Source organism: Engraulis encrasicolus, chromosome 15, assembly GCF_034702125.1.
Source record: "Engraulis encrasicolus isolate BLACKSEA-1 chromosome 15, IST_EnEncr_1.0, whole genome shotgun sequence".
Lineage (NCBI taxonomy): Eukaryota > Metazoa > Chordata > Actinopteri > Clupeiformes > Engraulidae > Engraulis > Engraulis encrasicolus.
In genome coordinates, this window is record NC_085871.1 from 605,398 (window position 1) to 626,746 (window position 21,349).

Here is a 21,349-nt window from a genome sequence, read left to right on the forward strand (position 1 = left end):
ACCATTCAATTAAAATAGTTAATTGTGAATAATTTACAGGGTCTTTGTATCACGGAAGCAACAGTGAAAGCCAACAGTGATCTAGTAGAGTTTATTTCCTTATGATGATCTTCTCACCTCAGAAATAAACCCTGTTTTGAATGGTGTCTAGTATCTATGCAAAAGACATTCAACACTTGACGATATTCTGTTTAGATGTTGTAAATCATGGACACAGTCCAGGCCAGAGTTGTATTAAGTAGTCTTACAGATGTAATAAAAACACTGGTAGTCTGGTAGTTGAAACCATGTAATATACCACTAGTGTTGTAATTACATTTGTTGAAGTACTTCTACTTTATATAACTCTGGTCCAGGCAGCATGAGGAGTCACAGTCAGATCAGATAAATGAGGAGGGGACACATCATTGACAGATATGATGATCCAAGCGTTTGAAGGTTAAAACATTAGACAATATCATTTTCTGAACCAGCTGATCCTTCAGATAACACAACTTATTGTGAGTAGTTTGTAGATTTGATTTGTAGATCAAATTGTTTAATCGGTGTTCAGGTAAGCAAACTAGCTGAAGGAAAACACGGCACCTATTTCATTTTCTCAAGTCAGGCCCTCTGAAACTGGCATCAGGCAAGAGCTGAAGTTACTTGCCTTCATTTGTTTTTAACAGGGCACTTCCATGGCCACCCTCAAAAACATCCATTTAACTAACAATCAAATGGTGGAAAACCAACAGGCCTCCAGAGCCAACTAAACACACACACACACACACACACACACACCTATAAAGTCAATATTTGCTTTGTCAGACCTTAACGCAGAATGACTTCAGACTATCAGAATCTGGGTGAGCTCCAATGTCGTTTTCTTTTCTGAAAACATGAGAAGTGAAAAAAAGCTTCCATCTCTGTGTTGTGGTTTATCATTACCAAATGTGAAGTTCTTAAAAAACGAGACTACATTGAATAACTGCCCATTTTAATTCGACATGACCACAATCTGAGAGGAAATTGGGAGAAACATACAAGAGTAACATGGGTAGCGTAAATAAAAATCAATCAATCGCACGCATTCGCACTCACGCACACACACACACACTTTCACTGTCCATTTCAGAACACACACTGCCCGGTCTCCTACGTCACAAACCAAACACAGCCTACATTTTCCCAAACACTACAAAAGCTGGAGGACATATTTTAGTGTTCAGTTTCCAATCTTTTTTTTCTATTTTCATTTTTTTGCAGTAATCCTCTTTCACAGAAAGAACTTAACTGCTGGACAAAGAGTATGATGACAGCAAGCCTATAATGAGCTAACAACAACAACAAAAATATTAATAACAATATGAATAATTATAATATATAATAAAATAAAAGACATTCAAATACAGTAAGATTTTTTTGCTGAAAAATACAAAACTACATGAGAAAGCATTAAATCATATTTTTGTTGATCAGAATACCATATTAAAAAGGCAGAAGTGCTAATCACATTGTTTCTTTTTTATTACACCTTTTTTTGTCTTCTTCTTTAAACATACATAAACACCAGCGCCTCTGTTTCCCAGCCCAGGGAGTAGCGGCAGAGGTGGCTGTGTGGGGCCATGTCTCCATGGCTTATCCTCCTGTCCATGCATTTACCCTCGTCAGTCAGTGTGGAGGAGAGGAGAGGGGGTGGTAGAGCGGGGTCCTTGCACCTCTAGCCTTGAGACACACAGAGACTGCTGTGCTCCCTCCTCCGCACCCTCCAGTCTAGTTTCCCCCCCCCCAATGGAGAGGTCAGGAGGGTGTGGTGAGTCGACGGGTGTTAAAATTGGGAACTAACCGTGACAGTTTCTTGTTATGTCCCAAAACCCACGAAAAATGGAACACCTGAAGCCACCACAGCCTCCTCCATTTCCCCCCCCTGCCCTGAGTCCACATACCGTTTTCACAATCCCCCCCACCCCGCACTTTTCCACTCCCATATCCTCTCTGCTGCTCTTACTGCCGTTCCCCCACCGTTATTTGCATCCAAAGGCCACTTGATGGGGCAGAGCTGAGAGGCCAGGCAAGCCTCTGTGCGTCCGTGTGTGTGTGTGTGTGTGTGTGTGTGTGTGTGTGTGTGTGTGTGTGTGTGTGTGTGTGTGTCAGAGTGAGCCACTTGAGTGGTCTCTTGCACCAGCAGCGGTCAGTCTCCTTTTCCACAGATCTCCTGAGGAGCATGTCGTATCTTCCCCGGGCGACTGTAATGTCTTCATAAGAGTCTGGGTTGCGGGGCTGCGAAAAAGCTCAAGTCCAGTAGGCAGGCGAATGGCGGCCAGGCTTGGGAGGGAGGAGGGAAGAAGGAAAAGCAGCGGGAGGTTGGTGGTGGGGTGGCGGAGGGGAATGGGTGGGCTGAGTGAGGCAGAGGGAGGCTCAGTTGTGCTGTAACGTGTTTGACTCAATAGGGGGCGCCGAGTCATACAAAGTGTCTGTGTCATGCGTGGGCTCTCCTGCCAGTGTGCACGGGTTGGACAACGTTCCTGCGCCGCAGTCGCAGAAAAACCTAGAAGAAGAAGAAAAAAAAAAAAGAGGTTTCAAGATTATGAACAGAATTAGGCTGGGTCCACTGGGGATTGAAGCTCTCAAGCAGGTTTTAGACACGGCAATGAAGCTGTGGAACAGTAGGCTTCCATACTGCCCTGCTTTCCCCCACTCAACTACCAGGACAGGAGTGGATGCTCTAACTCTCCATCCTTATTCTAACAACTAGCAAAAAAACCTAATCCTATGTGGATTAGAGACCTTAAAGTATTACTATTTACTGCAGGAATACAATACATTATTCCTGTAAGATTGGTTCAGAAGGGTAGGTGATTAGACTGATTCAGAAACTCACCGGTCGTGCCGTATAAACTCTACATCATGTCCTTGGTGACACTTCTTAATGCAGTTCACGCAGATGGCGTTCCTGTCTGTTGTATTACAAGTGTGACACCTGGAAAAAAAAGAACACACACACACACACACACACACACACACACACACACACACACACACACACACACACACACACACACACACACACACACACACACACACACACACACACACGTTTAGCACAGCAGTTTTGCAGTTTTATGCCTTTTTGTCATAACGTATTGCTTTGAGTTCTTACCTGTAGAAGTCGTGCATGGGATAGCTGGTGTAGCTGGAGATCTTGTAGAGGCACTGGCCTCTGCTGACCGCCTTCTCGATGGCATCCTGATTGTTCATAATTTTATTATCTGCAAGGAATAGACCATTTTCTTGAGTAAAAAGCTGGAACTGAACACAGAACATATGGAAAACTGGGCACATGCAACACATTAAGTTCAATTTGTTATTGTTATTTGGAATAAAAAGAGATGTATTCCACGCTTGCCATTATATTATGAAGTCTCTGTATTGTTCCAGGTATGCCCATGGGTAAGTTCAAGGGCAGTCATGGGTAGGCGGTTAGGGCGTTAGACTTGCAGCCTAACAGTACATGCCCACCAAGCGTGGACATCCACAATACGTCCACAGAACGTGTCCGTTATCAGTCCGAAACGGTTAGAATGCATGAAAACAATCATGCCTTGCACACAGGTCCGCGTTGCTCCTTGAAAATAAAACTTGAGTCTATTTTCCTGCGCAGACGTCCGCGTTCAATGCGCGGCTCCCATTGAAAATGAATGGCTGCTGCCCGCGGATAGAACGTGGACGTTGACTGTGCAGTGTGAAAGGCAGCCCGCGAACCTCTCGGACTCGCACTGCTCACAGAGACGTTAAGGAAACGTGCCGTTTGTGTGTGCATGTACCGTAAAAGTTGTCGGTTGTTTGTTGTGTGCAGTGTGCACTTGTGTGCTGAGTGCTGTGTCACAATAACAATAGGAGTTGGAGTTTGGGGCTTTCACAAGTTGTTACCTAGCAAGTAATTTACATTCTACCGAGCCATGCTGAATGAGCAACCTATTCCAGTAACTCAAGTTAACATACAATTGCTTAGAAAGTCTGTTTCCATTTAGTTTGCCTCAACTGAACCAATCGGATTTTCTGCAAATTTTAAAGAAACAACAAATTCACATGATTCAACCCCAGGTTGTGAATAGAGGCACGAAATGACAATCCTACCTTTCATCGTGACATTGACGCCAGATGCGAGAAACAAGCCACCGAAGCGGTTGTTGAAGATCTGGTTACCTTCCAAGGTGGCCGTGGCATGGTTTGTTATCTCGATGCCTATTAAAAAAAGAACCCCAATCATTGATTAGATGGTGACATTTTCATTCAACATTCAAAAAGTACTTTATTTTTCCAAAAAGGTGATGATTCCAGAGTGAGAATCTAATTTATTTTACTAGTAGTGCAAGTGTCAGGCTGACGTGTGTGGCATGCAGTGAAGTGAAGGGCTTACAAAAAATGTGGACATGACACGGATGTTAACCTGGTAACAAAGATTCAACCAGAACTCTTAACAGAAATGTCTCAACATGTGCAGTGTGCATGCCGCCTGCCCTGTTAGGGTGAAGAGTACTGACCTGCTGCAAAGCCGTCGAAGATGCGGTTCTTCCGCAGGACGGGGTGGCTGTTGGTGCTGATGAGCACGCCAGCCTGTGCATTCCGAAAGATGTCGTTCTCCTCAAGCAGTCCTGTTTAACCCGAAAGAATGGTCATGTCAACATCAGGCACTCAACCACCAGCACAGAGACCATCTCGTTATCTAATCCCCCGCCCTTGCTTCGTTGATGCCGTACCTCCATGGAGAAAACAAAGTTTCACTGCAGACAGCCTAGGCACAAAACCTCTTGGGGAACTTTTCCCATTCCACACCCCAATTCTAAATGAAAAAAATACCCTTTGAATTGCGCTTTTGCGAGACATTGAATCAAACTTCAATCGTCAATGCCGTCTTGTGACACAAGAAAGGACGGGAGATTACATATTGGGCAACCCGGATTCAGACAACCCAGTGCCTCATATTCCAAAAGATCAGGTCTTGGAATGTGAGGGAAAGGATTGAAACTTCTGACTCCTTTTTGCCCATCACTGGTGCATACACGCAAACGTACTAAAAGCCAAACTTTGTTTGACGAGCTTTTTTTTATCAGCCCATCCATCATTGCATTAGACATGCATTCACATATACCACACAAAGATGAAAGTGATGGGACGCGTTTACCTCGTCCGCCGTTGAAGATGCAGATGCCTCCGTCTCGGCCGTCGTGGATCTTGTTCCGTCGCAGCGTGGGATTGCTGTCCGTCTTGATCCACACCCCGGCCATGGCGTTGTCAAAGATCTCGTTGTCCTCGATGAAGCCCAGGCCTGCCGGGGAAACAAACACCGTTGTTATACGCAACACATTCGAAGACAATGTCCTTCGATCCCCACAATGATTGCTACAGAGGGTAACAGAAGCATTGGGCAAAGTAAGGCTGGTGGATAATAATAATGAATCCCATATCAAAACAAGGAGGTCTTTTGTAATGTGCCAATAGGCTAAACAAATGATGCATTGAGGGGGGACTCCTGCCACAGTTCAACCAGCCATACGGCTTTGTGGCCTCCTCGTCTGAATTTTTTTTTTTTTTTTTTACAAATCCGATATGACCAAATTGCATGACGTTCATGCCATACTTGCAAGGTTCAACATGCACTACTGCAATTTACTATGTGGTATTAATTACACAGCGGGTACACATTTTAGCTGTTCATTGTGGTCAGTCACCATCCCCTTCTGCCCACTTACCAGAATTATACACAAGGATGCCGCCATTTTGCCCACCCCAGATCTTGTTGCGTCGGATTTTAGGATTACTGCCAGTCCTGCAAAGACCAATAAACTTCATTAGCAAAGAACATGCATCCGTGCGTACCACAGCCAATTTTTTTTTACAGAAGAGTATTATCAATTATATTTCTGGTACAGAACAAGAGAGAAAACAGAGAAAGCGCTCAATGTTCAATGCGCTCAAATAGTTCAATATGTATATACTAATAGGTTGGACGAACAGTTTTCACACAGAGAAAAACATTTGTCTAGACAAGCAGCAGCAAGGTACCTGATCTGTACTCCTGAATACATGTGGTTATAGATGTCATTATCCTCCAACACACCATGGCCGTTATCATAGAAGTACACACCAACCTTACAGGAAAAAAAGACAAAACATTCATGATGGGGTTTTTTTTGCATCGTGAATTTGCTGCCAATAATGCCTTAACTTTTATGTGAATGCAGTTCAAGCAAGGCAAAGCCCTTTATTTGTAGCACATTTAAACACAGGTGACCCAAATGAGTTTCACAATATAGTAAGAAAGAACATAGTAAGAGTTTACACAACATAAAATAGAGACAAATGAAAGTCTAACAAGTCCAAAGGCTGAAATGAGGTGTTCACCTGCTTGCCGCTGTGTATTCTGTTCCTTCTTAGGACTGGTGTGCTGCCGGTGGTGACCCAGACTCCAGCCAGCGTGTTACTGTACACCTCATTCTCCTCTATCACACCCTGGCCCTTCTCATGCTGATGACACACAACACACACACACGAACACAATTATTGAAATGTATCAAACAATTGTTTTAAAGACATCATACATTTATGTATTGTATTTGTAGGGCAATGATGTGTGTGTGTGTGTGTGTGTGTGTGTGTGTGTGTGTGTGTGTGTGTGTGTGGACTAGCCTGGGAAATCCCATGCTGGTTTGCACAATCGTTATGATTTGAAAGACAGTATGGATTCTGACTGCAGTTTGTTTGAATAGATATAACCGACAGGATTATCTTTGGGCTACGTATGTGCCAAGAAATGGCATATTTCGCCCCAATAACCAGCCATGGGAAATCGTAAATCAAAGCTTTCCAACAAGAAACTGCATAGGTAGCGTCCAGACTCTCACTTGTGAGATCGTCTGGTGTTAACCAGGCAATGTGTGGACGGGTGTGTGCTTGGAGAAAAAAAAAACTCACCACGTATATGCCTCCGTGCTGACCGTCGTGTATTTTATTGTGCCTGACAATGGGACAGCTATTGGTTCGGATCTGAATGCCTGCCAGGGCATTGCCGTAGATGTCATTCATCTCTATGAGGCCTCTCCCATCACCAAATATGTACACGCCTCCTTGGTTCCCGTTGTAGATGGAATTCCCCCTGCGTAGTGGATAAAAGACGTTTTGAGGATGCATGACAGAAAGTGATTTCTGCATTACCAAAGCCATGAGGAATTACTACTTATTTGGACACATCTTAGCTAAAACTGAAGAAACACGAGTAGAGTAGAAAGCCAACTGAAGACTGATGATGGGTAGACAGGAAATGCGAACCGAGCAGTATAGCACAAAAAAAAACCATCAGTCTCAACTCATCCAATAAGCACTGTTTTGCCGTATAGATGGATTGACTGAATCAAGGTAGTAGTCATTTTAAAAAGTGTTATTCTACATTAGAGTATCCAGACATAAAACAGCAGATCGGTTTCAGCCACCCGTCCTTCGTCAGGTCGTGCTTCACCCCAATATGGAATAATGGGTTTTTAAATAACACCACCTTGACTCAGGGGGGAATGCTTTGGATTCAGTCAATCAGTCCATGAAGCCTTAGAAGGAATAACAACATGCACCCCTTCTACATGGAGAAAATACGCTATTTTTCCTTTTAATATTCATTTGCTCTGACCTGATGGTGGGGTCGCTGTTGGAGGTGATCCACACACCAGCAAAGTTGTTGGCATAGATCTTGTTCTCGATGAACTGGCCGCGGCCCTTCTCGTGCACGTAGATGCCGCCCGTCTGGCCGTGGTGGATCTCGCAGCGCACCACCGTGGGGTTGGCGTAGGCCTTCACCTCGAAGCCGGCGATGCGGTTCCTGTGGATGTTGCAGCTCTCAAAGTAGCCCTGCAGAGGGAGACAAAGACGCCGTTTCCACTACATTCCACATCCGAGGTTTAGAGGTGTAAAGACGCGCACAGACATTTGTGGCAGCCAACTGACAATCAGCTGAGCTGATTCACTTTTCAGTAATGTACTATGGACCAAAATAGAAAAAAAGTTGTCCGTCAAAGTCCCAAGAAGAGGATAAATGAGGTTGTACTTTACATTACATTTATATTACATTAGTTAGACGCTTTTGTCCAAAGCGACTTACATTGAGGACATAATCATACATCACTTGCAGATGCAAAGCGCACCAGAAATATACATAACAATAGGTGCAAATGCCAAGTAGGGTTAGTTTTTTTCTTTTTAAGTACCTTAGCACAGGGTTAAGTAGGACACAAACACACGCGCACGCACACACACCATGCCAGAGTCTACCCCGGGTCTGGGCCAGCTCAATCAGACATCAGTGTAGTAAATAGTAAGGAAACTATTCTATGAGAACAACAAATACAAAACAGTATGCACCCTTAAAATACACACACCTGCAGAATATCCTTCAAACTGAACAAGAAACTTGAAACAAGAACTTCAAGCTTCAATTGATGTATGTAAGCAGTGGGATCTCACCATGCCATGGTCGAAGGTGAAGACGCCAACATCCCGACCATGATGGATGTGGTTCCGTCTGATGATGGGGTTGCCATGGTTCTTCACCCAGATACCAGCAAGGGCGTTATTGGAGATCTCATTATCCTCATATATGCCCTGCAATTACAAAGATGGGATGGTTAAGGCACTTTTGGATTAGGAACAGCCTGCACGTGGTGATAATAGGTCAGTGATGTACGTAAAAGTTAAATGTTTTTGATACATTAAAAGGACAGATGACAAGAAAAATTGCTCTGAGCTTCTCGGATCAGTTGTCATTACACCAGAGTTCCTCATAACTCTGTCTGTACAGTATTAGCAAAATGGGTGGAAAGAGAATAGAGCACCCGGAAACATGTAGCAGACTGTAGTATTTCTTGTTAGCATTTAAGGATTTTCCGGTTCCCACTCGATGGCCGTGGGGAATGGGGACTAGTCTCAAATAAGGTGTGTGTGCAAACACGCGATTAGCGAACCCCCGCAAACTGACGAGGGTGTTACAAATAGGCTGTAGGGTTGACATGATTGATCATTTTTGTGTCAAACGTCGACTAAATACGATGTTGCCATCACATGCTTAACCCGGAAAACTGGCAGACTACAGGAGGGAGATTTCACGAGCCATGACCATGGTAACCCACGGCAAACCGCCACAAACCTTCCTAGTACGAGACTTTGGAAACACTTCTAACTAAGCTCTGATGCAGGTTGTTTTTCAGTGCTGGTAACACTCTTGATAAAACGAAAATAGTGCCATAACTGCAATTACTCCAATCGCCTTGGTTTAGTAGTATACTTTCAAAACTTACCATCGAGGAGAAGTTTGCTCATGCGACTATAGCTCACGCGAGAATGTGAGCTGTAGTTCCCAAAAATTCACGAGTAGCCAAGGTATAGCAACATTACTTTATAATCGTTATGTTTAGGTTGATAAATACACACGTGTTGTTGTGCTGTTCCATTTGTTACCAAGGAAAGGATGCGGGGATAGGCGAATGATAGCTGTTAACGTTTGTCTTATATTTTTGCTAGCCCAATGTTAAAACTTATATTCATGGAAACCGGATTTCCGTGAAAATGCTAATCCGCGCATACAACTCGTCGTCACCCACTTAGGAGCTCTATTGTGAAACATATAACAGATAAGACATTTGTTATGTGCACAGTGCATCTAAATTTTACTGAAATACATTATACAAGGGAAAGAGTGAGCGCTTACCTGTGCATGGTCCGTGATGTACAGGCCCACATTCTCACAGTCGCTGATGTTGCAATGCTTAATGGTGGGACACGCCCCTTGGCCACTGACACACACTGCTGAACCCACTGCAGAAGAGAAGAGAAGAGAAGAGAAGAGAAGAGAAGAGAAGAGAAGAGAAGAGAAGAGAAGAGAAGAGAAGAGAAGAGAAGAGGTATGAGAAGAATGAGAATCAAAGATAGATTGACACTTAAACGGACTAAACACTTTATTATGCCAGCATGCATGCAGTCTGCAGTTCAAAACAATTCTTTAGCAAAGAATGGTTCAATGGTAAACGCAATGTTTTCCATATGACGTTAAAACAGACATAGAACTGTAAAAGTGATGTTAAGAGAACATTGATTCCTCTGTTTAAGTCTTCCCTTGGAGGAACACTGCCTTTACACCATCATGTCCACTGGCACAGATGTTCCTAAAACTCAAGCATCAGTCAAGAACGACAATGATGTCAATGTGTTTTTTTCCACAATCAGCCAGACAAGCATGTTCAGATAAATTATTCAGGAAATGCACCAAATGTTCATTGAAGGCCACCAGCCACATTTCCAAATGTATACCTGTGCAGGTGCTGCGGATGATGCAGTGGTCGATGTTGGGACTGCAGTTCACCGTGATCTCCAGACAGTGGTGGGCGTTGTGGTGCTGCGCCGACTTATCGTCTGGATTAAACTGTGGACCAAAATCAAGAAGAATCATGAACTAATGGCAATACCAATCATGCATTGATTTCTGTACTTGCCGATACGTTAACCCTCAACATTTAAATATTGTAAATTTCCAGTTGTGTTTATTGTCAATTTCTATTTAATGAAACTAAATGGATAGAACTGTGGACCAAAAAAGGAGAAGGAATCAACCTTACTCCACTTGCTACCTTGCATGCACACATGCACATTTTAAGGTCTACTACACTACTATAATCCAAGGGAAGAAGAGTCTGTATGCTTGAACTCCTCCAGAATCCACATACCAACTCAAGTGAGCGGCAAAGGTTGTTTGTCGGTTTGTTGTATGTTTTTGTTTTTTTATGTTTGTTTTTTCCCTCCCCTCCTTTTCTTGGATTTGTTTTACCAGCAATAGTATTACCCTGATAACTTGCAAATGATATGACTGTAGTATGCTGGATGGTGGCGTCGTTTTCCAAGTGTGTGAGTGTGTTTATGTGTCTATTGTGTGTATTCAAGTCCTGTTTTTCCTTTTTTTTCCTTTTATATTGTCATTGGGACCCCCTCTGAAAATGAGATCCCACATCTCAAGGGACTATTCTCTAAATAAATAGATAAATTTATAAATATAGGGGCACTGAGCTCAGACGTCACATACCTTGATGGTCATGTAGCCGACATAAGCATCTTCTGAACCCTCCATGAAGACGAAGGTGGAATCCCTCGTGTTCTCAATCACCACCTTATCTGCCACTTTACCTGGTGCTGCAGCGGAGGAAACAGACTATTGAGCCAATGTTCAAAGCAAACTAGACCATGTTCAACTGGCAAACTAGCATCACAAATGATACCTAATATCTTATAGACATCAATGTCTCAAACTGTCTACTTATACACAAGACGAAACATACTATTGAGCCAATGTTCAAAGCAAACTACCATCACAAATGATACCATCATCTTAGACATCAATGTCTTTGCTTACATACGAAAAGCTTTGTTTCAAAATGACGTACGGTATATCCATTTTGGAACATTTTGGGAAATTGGCATTTTTGTTGTGCACATTGCATTGAATTGCATTGCAAAATACATTTTATATAAGCTTAGGTTTAAAAGTATGCTCTCAAAATATTTGAATGGCAAGAATTCACACATAGATGATAGGACTTCTGAGCAGAGCTTTCAAATAATTAAATGCAAAAGGCAAAAATGGCGCAAATGTCATTTTTGAAACAAAACTGTTCATACACAGTAGACGAAACACACTATTGAGCCAATGTCAAAGCAAACTAGCGCCACCAGCCCGTTACAATGATGACGCACACACATCAATGATCAGGGGCCACATAACAGAAAGTTCCTAAGTCTGAAATCCTATCTTATCTTGAGATAGGAAGGGATTTAGGAATTTTGGTATAACAGAAGGAGGTTTCCTAACTTAACTTAGGAAGAAATCCTATCTTATCTTAAGATAGGAATATAGCCATTACAGAAGCATCCTAAGTTAGGAATATCTTAACTTAGGATGCCTAAGTTAGGAGACCATACACCCTGTCCTAAACTCAGGATACCCCTGTTACTGGTGCTTTTTTTGCATTATACACAATGTCAGCAACATGGGGCATCAAACCAAAACACCTAGAGCAGTGATGCCTGGGTTAATGGGGGCATTTTGTTTTCAAGAGAGAAAAATGGCACTGGTACGGTTACCACAGTAGCTTCCCAACCAGGCAAGGTACAATTCCATAGTTGCCTGATGTAGGCCTAAATAATTTGACCATTTGAAGCCTGTCATTGTTCTATCCATGCAATATAGCTTACCTTTATTTAGAAATTAAAAAAGAAATTAGTTTGAAAGCCAAACACATTTCCTATTAACAAGTGTAGGCTAACCTTTGAATTAGGCCTACTTTGACCATGGGGTTTGCACATCAAAGACTGATTTTGCAACGTCCAACAAAAAAGCAACCGACTTCACGTTGCCTACGTGCTGATGTTGTGACAGGCTTATGAGCACAACGTGCGCTCCCTCGCCAAAGTCTCCTCTCAGGAGTTGAACAGGACAAGTTACAATGCCTTGTCTACTAGGTCTACGGATGAATTTATAGACCACACAAAACTAACCCATTTGTCCTCACAAAGTTAACGGTGTAGATAGTATGCTAAACACTAAACAGGGTTTAGCATTTCTAGGTTGCGTAGCGTTGTTCAAAAGTTAGCCTATTTAATGATCCGATTCCTCTCGCTCTCCCTCGTCCTCTGTCAGTGCAGTCACACAGGAAGGCGCACCTTGCTCTCCCTCCCTCTTCCCATCTTCATGCTGTCATTCAAACTAATGTTTCTATGATCACGTCTTTAGTTCACACGGAGGCATCCCAGAATGATGACTGTTTTACACGCGTTGTTTAGGCTGACAGTCGATGACTTGTTTCGTCGCCCGTTTCATTGATTTGAATAAGCTAGCCTACTTGATCATGGGAATTTGCACATTGTTAAAACAGCATTCAGGTGGCGGATTTGCGACGGGAACTGCTGAAACTGACAACACGGCTATGAGGAAACTTTTGAGGAGTCTTAGCTACAAATGTAGCCTACATGAATGATGGAAAGTAACGCCCTCGCCCTCCTTTTATTCACTGTATTTTTTCGTCCGTAATTATTAATAATTAGGCTATGCGTTCTCCCCCCAACACGTAGCCTAGGCTACAACTGGCTGCCCGTCGCTTCAAAAGTGAAGTCGTTACATTCCATCAAACTCGTGCACATTCGAAGTGGCAGAAACAGACACGACCAATCGAAAAAATCTATATGATAGAGGAGTTAGGAATTCCTAATTTAAGATAGGATGGGGGGCCAAAAATAAGATAAGAAACGGCTAGGGACTTAGGAATTCGTTCTGTAATAGGAAGTTAGGATTTTTCCTATCTTACTGTTCCTATCTTAAGTTAGGATGAGCATTTAGGATTTGTTCTGTTATGTGGCCCCTGAAGTACACAGAAATGTCATGCAACCCTTCTTATTGTGCAAAAAGAGAAGAGAATTTCAACAGACCCCTTCTTGGCCTTGTCTGGCTATTAGAACGACCTCTTATAAATAGACACCAATGTCATACAACCCGGGTGCCGTCTACGCACACACACAACACATTTAATCCAAATGGAACAGGTCAGTGTTTCTCGCCCTTGCTGAGCCTTCTGTCTGCAGACTGCCTGGTATTTTCCCAGCATTGTTAAGTAGGTGTAGCTCAGAGGAAGTTGTATATTATTCTCAGTATTACACAGTGCCAGCGGCGGACTGCAGACCAAGAGGATCAGGATTTGTGTAACCTTCGTCGAGGTAAAGCATTACCTTTCCACAAGCTGGAAATTACCGTAACGTCCATTACAAAACTGATTGTTGAATTGAGTTGCTACATAAACCACTTCAGACATTCTGGTACCTCGACACTTGCCTTCCTCAGCAGGTCTACCTACAGCAACTGACCTTATAGGGTCAATTCATATCGCTTAGACACGATTTATATTGCATAGGAATGTATGCCAACGCATAGTAATAATGATGTTGCAGCACACGCCAAAAAAAATCTAAATCAACACACAACACAAATACTAGGAACATTTCACATTGATGAATTCATATGTTTAAAAACTGAATTCCTAGCAACACCGAACAAGCATACAACTCCAAGGATCGATGCCCATAGGACACCCATGAAAGGACAACAGCAAAGCAAAACACTCGGGAAGACAGCAAGTCCAGCGTACAAAGACGTCGCCAAGCCGAGTAACTACAGCCGGAGTGGGCTGTGACGGCGTACCTGCTCCAATCATGGTAATAGGGGACTCTATGTAGATCCACTCGTCCGTGTAGATGCCGGAGTGGACGAAGATGAGGCCGTCAAAGTGCGCCTCTTGGACTCCGCCCAGAGCATCCTCAATGGTGTCATAATACTGCAAAGCAGAAGGGGACCCATGTCAAATCCCCTCGCATTTATTTATTACGACATTAATAAGCCGAGCCATAAACATTAGGAATACAGCTGCTTATGGGAATTCTTGGTAAAGAAAGTGGAATGCATGAGGGAACACTCACCAGCATGTTTTCTCTCCCTTTGTACCTAGCAGGGTTGCTGTAGAAGTGCTCAGCAAAACCAGGCTTTACATGTGCACCTTTGTACTGAATGGAGAAAAGAAACACGCACACGCACACGCACACGCACACGCACACGCACACGCACACGCACACGCACACACACACACACACACAAAACCATGAAACCATGAAACCAGGCATCTGCACCATCCACAGAGCCAAAGAAACGTGCTTCTTATTTACATCGGGATTCCTTCAGCAGAGCTAGAGAGTCCGAGGGGTGTTTTTTTCTCCCCCTATCCTGGTAATCACTAACATATGAGTAACGCAGCGCTGAACACAAGAGAGGATCTCGCATGAGTCAGGCGAGATAGAGCAAAACATACCAGCTGCTGGAAGCTCTCCTTCCAAGGGTTGGGCTGCTCGTACTCCTCTGGGTTGATCTGGTAGAACTTGCCCGGCTCAGGGTGCATCATGGGCCGCGTGTACTCAAACACCTCCATGTAGAGACGCTTCCTGTCGAAGGAACACAAAGTAAGACAAGAGACGACTTCAGAGACGACCCCTCCTCACACACCAAGCCCCTCAACTGATGCAGATGGGCCGCTCTATGGGCCTTTTCACTCTTGACTGAAAACACACGAAACTGACTCATAACAACATTGCTATAACACTACTCAACACTGCAGTTGGGTGGTATACCAAGAAGCTGGTGTAGTAGTAAACCAAGTTACGTTAACCTTGTGGTAGAGGTAGATCATCTAATAGATGAGCCTGGAGTCCATATTTTCTTAACTAAATGATGCCTGTAGGTATTACCAGGTTTACCACTTCCTGTAGGTTAACTAAGCCTGGTTTATCACTTAACCATGTTCTTAGTATACCCCCCTGATCATGGTTTATTAATGCTCAAAGCAATGCGGCTGCCATAGCCTTTTAAAGCAGATGGGCCGGATGACAGACCTATTCACTGAAAACATAACATAACATTGCTTTGACACTATCCAAGGTCTGAAGTAACAGAACCAATACTTGGTCGTTAACCATTTGGGGTTGGGGTGGGGTCCTGCAAAAGTCACACTGCTACACTCACCAGAGGATGGGGTCATTGGCAAGCTCGCTGAACCGTTTGCAGACGCACGCTGCCTGGCAGAGGTCCTGTTCCAGGAGGTAGGAGAAGATCTTCAGGACCACCTCGTCTGGCAGCTTCTCCTGGAGGTACTGTTCTGCAGGGGCCGCTAGGAGAACACAGCGGTGGGTCAGGGCTTGTGGGGAAAAAATACTGCACCTATTCTCATTTCCTCCTCAGTGAATGACTGTATGCAGAGATGTGCAGTAGGCTTAATCAGTCTGTGTCTATGTATTGTATGTGTATGTGTCTATGTCTATGTGTCTATGTCTGTGCCTATGTAGACTGGGCTACTTCTGTGCTAGAGACTCATCAGTCACTTTGTGCACCAAAATAAAAAACCTCTAAAACGTATGCTGAGTGCTCTGGTCATCCCTGGGTCTAGTCACTGAGAAGTAGCCCAGTCTGTCTTGATTCTGCTGTCCTCGACTGTGAGCACCACAAGGGCTGAAGCGCAGACATCCTTTCTCTAAGTCTGTGTCTATGTAGTTGTGTGCAATGTTTTGATCCATTTTGCAATACGTATTGTGTACCTGTGTAGGCAGTCAGACACCTTAATTACCTTCTGGATCAATAAAGAAACTGTTCAGTGCTCTACATACATCAGTCCATTGCATAAATAAGCCAAAGCATCGCCTTTGAGCTGTGCCTAGCTGCTGATACCCGACAGAGATTACTTCATATTTGGTTTAAACTAGTTACAAGATTACAAGGATTTTATTTGTCACATGCATAAAGCTACTATAAAGTATAACATGCAGTGTAATTAGAATTGGCCATCTGTACTGGGCACAAGTGTGTGTGTGTGTGTGTGTGTGTGTGTGTGTGTGTGTGTGTGTGTGTGTGTGTGTGTGTGTGTTTGTGTGTGTGTGTGTGTCACAGTTGGGTGGACAAAGAATAATAGTGCCAAGGCGCTTACATTGCAGAAGTGTTCTTGCATGTTATGAAGAGCATCTGTTACTAAATGTAGTACTTGATCAACACGGATGACTGTGACCAGTGCATTGCGCTACTGTAGCAGAACCAGGTCATCTGACTGTGTGCAACAGAGTAACTCACCGGGTAGGTCCTGGGACTTTCCGGACACGCGCGCCCGCTTCGCTCTGTGGCCAAACGTTTCTGTCGTGGATGTGGAGGCACCCTGGACAGAGATTTTCGAGAGGGGGTAAAACGTCAGTTGATGATCATAACAGTAGTGGATGTGAAACACCTAACTAACGATCAATCAACAGATTGACACAGCCGTTATGGTCTCAGGAAAGACATTTGCTTCTACAAACTCAATATGTGTAAAGCAGAAACAAGACAGACAACACCAAACTGAACAACATGAGGAAAAAAATGTCACAACCAGGCAGATCAACACACACACACACACACACACACACACACACACACACACACACACACACACACACACACACACACACACACACACACAGAAGATTCTAGAGCAGAGAAAGATAGATTGGTGACATTGGAAACCTTCCACCATTTTTCCTTTAATTTAGATTTCTTGACAAAGCCAAACATTCTAGAGCTTACTAAATATGGCGCCTGTAGCGGAACACTGCCATACTTCATCATAATCAATGAATTTACCGCACCCTCGTCCATCTAGGTGCTCTAGAATATATGGTACACACATACATACACGGCACTGAACCCCAGGCAGCAGTGTCGGTGCAGTGTCTGACTGCAGTGTCACACTCACTCACTCACTCCTACCCACCTCCATACTGCTTTTAGTGGGGCACGCTGATCTCTTGGGCAAAAGGGACTTCCTGCGGAGTTGGTAGGGACTGTTCTGGGCACCTGGACCGGATTCTTCTGCGACCATATCTGCAGGCACGTCCTCATCTGCAGACACAGCGGAATCGAACTCGTTATTGGGTCTGTGTAATCGTGGCCCAGCGTGGTCAGTGCTGCCTTGTACACACAGACACAATGGGACTGTCCAAAGTGCGGAGAAGGGGGGCATAAGCCTCCTGATGGACTATAGATTTGAGAGGTTTGCCTTTTAAACAAATTAATAATCGTTATCATAATCATCATAATAACAAATGTTTATGGACTGACGCCTGTGAAATGACACCTACTTCAAAGCAGGCGGATGGGCGACTTAAATAAATAGGCACAAATGGATTAGCAACTAGAGTGATGGGTCCAGTATAAATAGCTCAAGCCATCGAGCTCAGGCCTCACATTCATACACACTGACTGACTGTCTAAAGACACCCACAGGACATTAATAGAGACATGGCCTGTGTGTAGCTCGGGGAAAAGGCAACCAGCCCCCTTAACGCCCCATGCTGATTAAACAGCCCACCGATTTGACAAGATTAACATGGATCGAATAACTCAAGTTTCTGATAGCCCTCTTGCCATTTCCTTCAACTTACAGTCTCGGAAGTCTTACGCCATCAAGTTAATGGCCTTTTGATTTTAGGCCAGATAGGATGCTGTGCATGCTACTTGTTCAGGGGTTGGTCATCTACTAAACCTACCTCTCTGGATGTAAACAACGCTAAGGGACACTCATATTACAGCCTAATTCTCAACAAGGCTCCTGCTATACACCCGTCAAGGGCAATGGGTTAGAACTTCCAATGTTTCTGGGTCTGTGCCTACACCACTTTTGTATATGGTGTATAGCCGGTCATGTATGCACTGTACATTGTTCTGTCTGCTGGTGTTACTTTTATAATGCTGCAACCACCCTCTCTCTGAGACAAATTTCTTCCTAATGGAGAATAGTAAACAAACCAAACCTAACCATCTGACACCGCCTCCCTACCTACCTGTGATTACCTGCAGTACTGATCACCTGTAGGCTTTACGGTTTGTCCGTTTGTCTACTGCATACTGGCACCTGCTGACAACAGTTAGAGGTAACACATGAGACATTCCACGCTGTTGCTGCAGAATTAGCCTGTTACCAGTTCTTCCATATTGGCTTTGCATGTTCAAGAGCTTTCCTAATGAAAATTTCAGCTGAGCAAGAACACTTATGTTTGTGCTTGTACACACCATGAGACTGCTTCAAATAAAGAGCATTATGGTCATCCGAGGGCCTACACAGGTCCTAAACAAATGCCATGTTTATTTAGAAAAGAAAACAAAGCACTTGAACCATTACTACACTTACCTTGGGGATACAGTTACAAGGACGAGAACCACACTTCCACTCATTAATACACACAAATTGTGACGTGAAATACACTTATCAGATCAGCAATTACACTTACTGAGCCATCATCAACAACAGTAGGGTGGGTTAACACCGGCCTCGCTGAATTATTATTTGCCTCTCTTGCTGGCATGGGTAAACACCTCTAAACCAAATTAACACACAACCATAGGCTTTGTGGGAACCCCACACAACTGGACAGGCCTGGACTACAAACAGGCGTGTGATGGTGGCAATACAAAGAGAGGGACCCCTGTGTCTCTCAGTGACCGGCATAGACGCTGTGCTACATGTCAGCGTCGTAGTAATATCAATGGGTGAATGCCATGGTAGATTCTTGGTCTGATTAATAAGGAAACATGTAAGCACCAATTAGGCCGGATGGGTTAAACCTATTCACATTCATCCACTTGCCCAGCGATACCCGTGCGTTGAGATGTGAAGACAAAAGGTTACAGATTGATCACCACTACAAGCAACAATGAAAGCCTATTCCGTCGTTAGCGTATGCCAAATGGAAAGACGGAAACCATAAAGGAGACCAATGCAGCTGGTCAAAGCTACAATTTCCACTGCGTTTCTAGCAGGGCAAGGCCTTCACCACTCTCCACTAATACATGCTCTTGTGTACGTCAAGCAGACCTTGCATATGGCAGTCAAGTGTGTTTCTGCCATGGTTTGAGCAGATGGATACACAACTGCGTAGCCAGATCAGTTAGCATCCACTGTGGTTGGTCCGTTAGCAACTGACTGTGTCAAAGCTAACACGCTAGTTTCGTTAAGTACATTACAAAATAAACCTGGACATTATTCACTACAAACCTCCATTGACAACCATGGTCATAGGAGCCGTGTGTTTGTGTTGTTATTGCTGTACAATAAAAGGCCCAGAAAAGGCTGGTGTTGATTTAATGGTGGCTAACGTGAAAGAGAATTACGTCTTGTATTACGTTATGGCTAAGTGGTTAGCAAGCTAAACTACACCCCAAAAATGGCAGTCAATAGACTTCGTTAGCTAGCCATCTAGTTAGCTTCTACGCAATGCAAACTAGTAGCCTGTGTACACAAGGAAAAGACACGGCCCATAACAACCCATAGGTGGTAAGCAAAGCGCAACTAAGTTATTGATCATGTGCGAGATATATTTCCTCTGGATGTTGAATACATGGCTCGGTTGTTAATCAACTTAGTTCACCGAAGGTTAGCATAGCTGTGATTGTGGTCACTCAAGCCAAACAAAGCGCGGCCTGGCAAGAACGCAACGAAACAAGATCTTGGGGGTTCCTTGCCTCTATTACCCGGGTAAGGAAAACCTATAACATGACCAATTATTACAGAATCACAAAAAGGTAGTAGGTTGCAGTGCTTTGTCAGTAATGGCACGTCGTACCTCTTTCACCGTTGTTCCGTTCCGGTTGCACCGGGCGCGGCCTCGATACTCGCCTGGGTCTTCTGTTGGTTGCCCTGACGGAGTTCATTTGGTGAGTTGGTAATTTAAAAAATAGAATGTTTTGCACCAACGTTCGTTTCAGAATCTCCTTGGACCCTTAGATCCAAATCTGTTGTCCCTTTCTAAGAAGCATAAAGGCAACAACGACAGTGGCTGGATCTTTTTCGGGGTGTTATTTGTGTTTTTCGGACAGCTCCCCCCTCTGCTCCTCTGGACGGGCTCCGTCTCTCTCTCTCTTGCAGGAGGAGCCATTAACTCACACGGGGACAGAAACGAGGAAAAAAATCACAAGGGAACCGTATCCACCAATGGAATATTATGATCCCTTCTCCCCTTACAGCTCCAAGTTGGAACGCTTCCTTCAAGTAGTTTCTGACGCTCACCAGAGGCAGCTAACACCTTTTTTGATACAATTAAAGAGCACATCCCACTTATTTCAGAGGATTTCAAATTAAGTTGTGATGCACCTCTATCTCATGACGAATTAGATAAGGCTATGCAATGTTTAACACCAGATCGCTCACCTGGACAAGACGGCCTCACGGCAAACTTTTACAAACACTTCTGGGAAGACATTAAAGACATTCTATTCCTGACTTTAAACGAAATAATGACCAACTTGTCACTCCCTAACACCATGAAACAAGGTGTAATAGTTCTTATTCCCAAACCTGGTAAAGATGAAAAAAATCTTGAAAATTGGCGACCAATTACTCTCCTTAACAATGACTATAAACTACTAACACATGTCTTCTCAAATAGACTGAAAAACGGTCTCCCCCAAATAATAAGTGAAACACAATCAGGGTTTATGAGAGGCAGATCTATACATAACAATGTACGTCTGGTATTAGACTTAATAGAATATAACAATTATATACAGGATGATGGTTTTATTCTTTTCCTTGACTTTTATAAAGCATTTGACACTCTAGAACATGATTTTATTTTTCAGGCTCTAGAGTGCTGCGGGTTTGGAACAATTTTCAGGGACATAATCAAATGCATCTACCATGACACCAACAGCTCTGTCTCTCTCTCCAAAGGT

General features: G+C 43.6%; 1 protein-coding gene across 3 annotated transcripts; it reads right to left on the reverse strand.

Moving 5' to 3' along the window:
• Window positions 1-959: 959 nt before the first annotated feature.
• fbxo11b (F-box protein 11b) lies at window positions 960-20,605 on the reverse strand. 3 transcript variants are annotated; one of them, XM_063216746.1, is made up of 23 exons: window positions 20,242-20,329; window positions 18,463-18,533; window positions 17,394-17,521; window positions 16,721-16,802; window positions 15,626-15,770; window positions 14,919-15,048; window positions 14,533-14,616; window positions 14,258-14,390; window positions 11,096-11,202; window positions 10,330-10,441; window positions 9,731-9,837; window positions 8,491-8,628; window positions 7,661-7,878; window positions 6,955-7,135; window positions 6,385-6,507; window positions 6,046-6,131; window positions 5,733-5,809; window positions 5,165-5,308; window positions 4,524-4,634; window positions 4,117-4,224; window positions 3,140-3,248; window positions 2,861-2,959; window positions 960-2,527 (listed from the first exon to the last, which is right to left on the reverse strand). In XM_063216746.1, the coding sequence occupies exons 3-23, from the start codon at window positions 17,499-17,501 to the stop codon at window positions 2,398-2,400; spliced, it is 2,532 nt and encodes an 843-aa protein (XP_063072816.1). In that variant the 5' UTR covers window positions 17,502-17,521; window positions 18,463-18,533; window positions 20,242-20,329; the 3' UTR covers window positions 960-2,397. The 3 variants fall into 3 exon arrangements, with proteins under 3 accessions (XP_063072816.1, XP_063072815.1, XP_063072814.1); XM_063216745.1 differs by lacking the exon at window positions 18,463-18,533 and having other exon boundaries at window positions 15,626-15,758; window positions 20,242-20,605; XM_063216744.1 differs by lacking the exon at window positions 18,463-18,533 and having other exon boundaries at window positions 20,242-20,605.
• Between the last annotated feature and the right edge of the window lie 744 nt (window positions 20,606-21,349).